This window comes from Protomyctophum parallelum (assembly GCF_964188405.1).
Source record: "Protomyctophum parallelum genome assembly, chromosome: 1".
NCBI lineage: Eukaryota > Metazoa > Chordata > Actinopteri > Myctophiformes > Myctophidae > Protomyctophum > Protomyctophum parallelum.
Genome location: NC_139697.1, coordinates 94,100,146 through 94,105,054, shown reverse-complemented (window position 1 = coordinate 94,105,054; position 4,909 = coordinate 94,100,146). Strand labels below are relative to the sequence as shown.

At 48.1% G+C, this 4,909-nt stretch overlaps 1 protein-coding gene across 1 annotated transcript; it reads left to right on the top strand.

Annotated features, from left to right (window-relative positions):
- Positions 1–2,656: 2,656 nt before the first annotated feature.
- LOC310855599 (palmitoyltransferase ZDHHC20-A-like) lies at positions 2,657–3,601 on the top strand (the record flags this gene model as incomplete). Its single annotated transcript, XM_083760671.1, has 1 exon — positions 2,657–3,601. The coding sequence occupies one exon, from the start codon at positions 2,657–2,659 to the stop codon at positions 3,599–3,601; it is 945 nt and encodes a 314-aa protein (XP_083616797.1).
- Between the last annotated feature and the right edge of the window lie 1,308 nt (positions 3,602–4,909).

The following is a 4,909-nucleotide window of genomic DNA, read 5'->3' as shown; positions in this document are numbered from 1 at the left end:
GCTGATTGCTGCCCAAGTGGACAGACTTGAGCAAAAAACTGTGTGATATTTGATTGAAGTAGTCTCACCTGGCCTGAGTCAAACTAATTGGAGTCAGAGTCTACTACTTTCCTTCTCTAAACCAGTAAGACGCCCTGAGGGCGAGAAGCGAGGTCACATGCATGCATCCGCCTGGGTGACGTCATATTGCTGGGCGAGCGCTGGCGCTTTGGCATGGGGGGTCAAATCGGTCAACTCAGCATATGGAATGAATTCTGTACTGTCCATATATGGAGCGTGTCTTGAGTGTACAGGGTTTGATGAGGTCAGATCAACGTACGGAATGTCAGAACAGGTCAGCTCCATATATGGAGTGTCTTGAGTGTAGGGCCGAGCCTTAAGTTTCGGACCTGTTGAGAACTCTAGTTTTCGCCGGCTGCCAGGCGCAGCTGCACTAATAACTTTGGGGCAGGCCCGTCTAGAGTTGAATGGACAGGTATCAGTCAAAAAGGGAGACATCGAAGAGGAAGGACGGGTGGGGAAGGGTCAACATGATTATGGAATGTCAGAACAGGTCACAACACACAGAACTCCATTATATAGGAATCCAGAGGCCGGGCAGAGGCCTTTGTGTGGCGGTTCTGGACAACGAAGGGTCCGACCGACTCGACACCGGACACTGCACTCCCTGTGGTGGTGTGGAGCGCCACTCCCTGTTGGTGGGGTGAATGGTTCTCGAGTTACTTGTATTACACGCAGTACACTCACACACACAGAGACTTATGGAGTTCTGTGTCAGGCATGCCGAAATATGGAGTGTTGTGAGGTCAGAACTGGCCAGCTCCATATACTGTATATGGACCATGGACAGGGGCCCTGTCCATAACCCGGGAAGAGGCCTTTTTGGGGCGGTTCTGGACAACCGTGGGTCCGACTGACTAGACACCGTCCAATTTTATGTCAGAATGATGTCAGTAGTGGGTGGGACGAACCCGCCCAAATATGGAGTATACTGTAGCCCAGGCAGAGGCCTTGTGATGTCAGCTGTGTTCCCTTGTATGCCCATATATGGAGTTATATAGGCATGCCCAAATATGGAGTCTGGCCCGGGCAGAAGCCTTTTGTGGCGGTTCTGGACAACTGCGGCCCGACCGACTCGACACCGGGCCCTGCACTCCCTGTGGGGGTGTGGTACGCGTGTGTCGAATTTGAAGTAGGTGGGGCAAACGGTTCTCGAGTTACGTTGATTACAGACGTACAGACAGACGTACAGTACACACACACACAGAGAGACTTCTCCAATACCTCTACAATATCACTTCAGCAAGTCTGTCTTGTTGTATGAAAATTGTGAAACGGTGCAGTGTCCATTAAGTCACACCCCGGACTTAGCGTGATGATTACGAGCTTGTAGGTCTGCTATTTTTGAAAAATCGAAGAGCGACTGACATTTTTAGAATCTGATCTCAGGTCAGAATGGGTTCATCAGACCAGTGTGTGTCCGGCGGAAACCTCGTATGAATCTGATCTCAGGTCAGAATGTGTTAAGTCACACCCCGGACTTTAGGTTTTAGGAAACCACTGGCCCCAGCTGACAGACACAACACATGCAAACGGATGCCATGTTGGCGCTGCATGCACAAGAACAACCAAGTACATATGCTTGCAGGCTTTGTGCCCTAACTGGGCACTTTGCCAATTTAGTTTGACTCAGTCCAGATGTGACTACCGGTATGTTCATTGTTCAGAACCGCCCCCAAAAAGGCCTCTGCCCGGACTCTGGACAGGGCCCCTGACCAGTCTCCATATATGGAGCTGGCCTGTTCTGACATCATTATGACGTCTGCATAGACTCCATATTTGGGCATGCCTGACAAAGAACTCCATATATGGGCATAAAAGGGACATATTTGGGCATGCCTGACAAAGAACTCCATATAAATATGGGCATAAAAGGGACATATTTGGGCATGCCTGACAAATAACTCCATATATGGGCATAAACGGGACACAGACACAACTATAATATCTGGGTGGGGCATTCATTTCCAACTTGCATCGTTCCAAGTAGGCCAGTGCCGCTGTAGAGGCCCCACGGGCACCGCTCTAGTTAGATGAATGACCAGTGGGCTCGACTTGAGCTTGAGCACAAAGGTAGTTTGTGACGTTGTAGACAAATAAAGGACATTACTGCGCATGTGACGGGGCCCTATATGGCGACATCAAACCAAACACAGAAGAAGCAGTAAAGAGGCAGTGACCAAATCCATAGAAATTAAATGGCTGGAATTTCCAGGTATATGTTATAACTATCGGAGATCCAAATTGGAGCCAAACAAAATTATGGATCCCAAGTTCCAAGTTGTATTTTTCTTCTAGGCTTTTCTTCTAGGCTCATTGTTCATAAATCATACTCACTTCTGGATTAGGAATTTACTCGAGCATTATTTTGGTTTGATAACTAAGAAACAGAACAGGCAATCGCCACGGTCCACAGCAAAAGCACTTTCTTGTCTCCCCACTGCAGTGCCTAAATATGGTCTCCTCCAAATATGGACATTTATGTCATCATGGCAAGAGTGTATAAAAGAATGACGCTTTCTAGTATAACCCTCACTCTCTGCTCAGGTCTGCCATGCGTTTGTGGCATTTTGAATGATAACTCAGGGGCTTAGAGATGCCGCTATCCCGTGGAGAGAGATACCTTATACGGGGTATCAACTGGTTTCCCGTGCTCCTCATGCACCTGATTGCGGGTTGGAGTTACTATGCGTATGTGGTGAAGCTTTGTCTCCACACGGTGGAGAACATCGGCGAGAGCGTCAGCTACCTGGTCGTCTATCACGTCCTCTTCGTCATGCTCATGTGGTCCTGCTGGAAGACCACGTTCACCCGGCCCGCCGCCCCCCCGACAACATTCCGTTTGCCCAAAGAGGAAACGGAGCAGTTTCAGAATGCGGCGGGATCACCGGAGCAACACGAGATTCTGAAGAGACTGGCCAGGGAACTGCCGGTGTTGACCCAAACACCGGGAGGCACCGTCAGATACTGTGACTACTGTCGTGTGATCAAACCGGACCGCTGCCATCACTGCTTCACATGTGAGACGTGCGTGCTGAAACGGGACCATCACTGCCCCTGGGTGAACAACTGTGTGGGCTTCTCAAACCACAAGTACTTTGTCTTGTTCTTAGGATACGGCATACTCTATTGCCTCGCAATTTCGGCCACAAGCTTAAGGTATTGCATCACATTTGCGACCCAAGAGCTGCCCGGAAACGATGCCAGATTGCATGTGATACTGTTGTGTCCCGTGGCGATTGTGTTCTTCACTGGATTTCTGGGATTTTTCAACTTCCATATGTGGCTCCTGGCAAAGAACAGGTCAACGACAGAGCTGTATGGGGTTCCGGTCTTCAGGAATGGCCCGGACAGAAATGGATTCTCTTTAGGCTTGCGACAAAATGTGGCCGAAGTCTTTGGAGGCCGGAAGATGTGTTGGCCCTGTCCTGTGTTCTCCAGTCTGGGCAATGGACAATCCTTTGGTATACGACAGGTGGACCTCGACCCAGAGCAAGGCATCACAAACGGGCAACAACAGTGGAGTGGAGAGGAGGTGTAGTAGCGCGACTGTTTGGGTATGTACAAATACCTGTCCGCACTGATGCTGAGGAGAAGCTAGATAACACACCTGGAACATCTAGCATGAATGCTACTACCATGGCTAGAATAAAGGGTAACCTCACTAAAGTAATCTACCCCAACCTTATTGTTGCACTTAATTGAGGCCAGGTCAGGTCTCACCATGGAGGAGTAGCCTGGAAACCAGCCCAAGAATGGAAGAAAAAAGATCCCTCGATTAGAACTTAATTTCCCTCACCCCAGAGTTGAATCAGAGGCCACGGTTCAAAGTGAGGTGGTTCACGAGGCACAAAGCTTTCGGCGACATGAAGCCAAGATTGAGACAAAAAAATGAAAGACTATGCCACTGTATCGCACAACATTAACGGTGTCTGTGGCCGTGATATACTGTACATATATTATAACACTCCGAAAAAAGCGTGTATGTGTTTTTGTGTTTTTTTTAGTTTAATTTTTTTAAGCAATGTTACTATAGAAAGCAGAACCATATAGGAGAGTGTCTGTTTGTGTCTCTGCTGCTTTGTTTATATATATTTGTTTATATTTTCCTTCAACTCGATGGATGCCCACATTTGGATTCCATGCTCCTCTGGTCTTATGCACCGTTGGTCTCAGGAGGTGGCGTGGCCATATTGGAATTGTTCCAGGTTCTTGGTTCTAGGTTCCATTGCCCGTCCCTCCTGGCTGGTCGGTGCCTTACCTTCCTCCGGGATCCGTGTGTGGATATGTGTGTGAACGGAGCGGGGACGTGCAGAGAGTGTTAGAGGAGCAGGGGCTGAAATCCCGTAAAATGGTGCCTTTGGACACAACTCGCAAAAATAGCAGATCTGCGACACGTTGTGAGCTTTTGTAGATCATCTATTTTCGGGGCGCAGTCCAGCACTCTTTAGCTAGTGGAGATGTGCTGTATGACATGGATTTATAAACAAATTTGTTCAACGCAAAATACTGTGTTCAAGTTCAGGAGACTTCGGAAAAAAAAACAATTCTCCTGAATGCTGCCTTCAGGTATGGCATAGAAAGGAGTAGCATTTGCATTTCTTTCACTATAGTAAATGCTGCATTCGTGGTCTGGAAAGGGCAGTTGTTTTACAAAAACAAGTCCTTTCAAATACCAATAGACCTTTAGAGCATCAACCATTACTTAAGAGTGCACACACTAGCTGTGTGAAGGTCACTTTTTGTGGAAAAGTAGGAGGGCTTTGGGGCTTGGACACCTGCCCTTTTGCCTCAAAGTGTTACACAAACACTCAAAGTTGGCCATTGTCAATGGCATTCAAGGTTTATG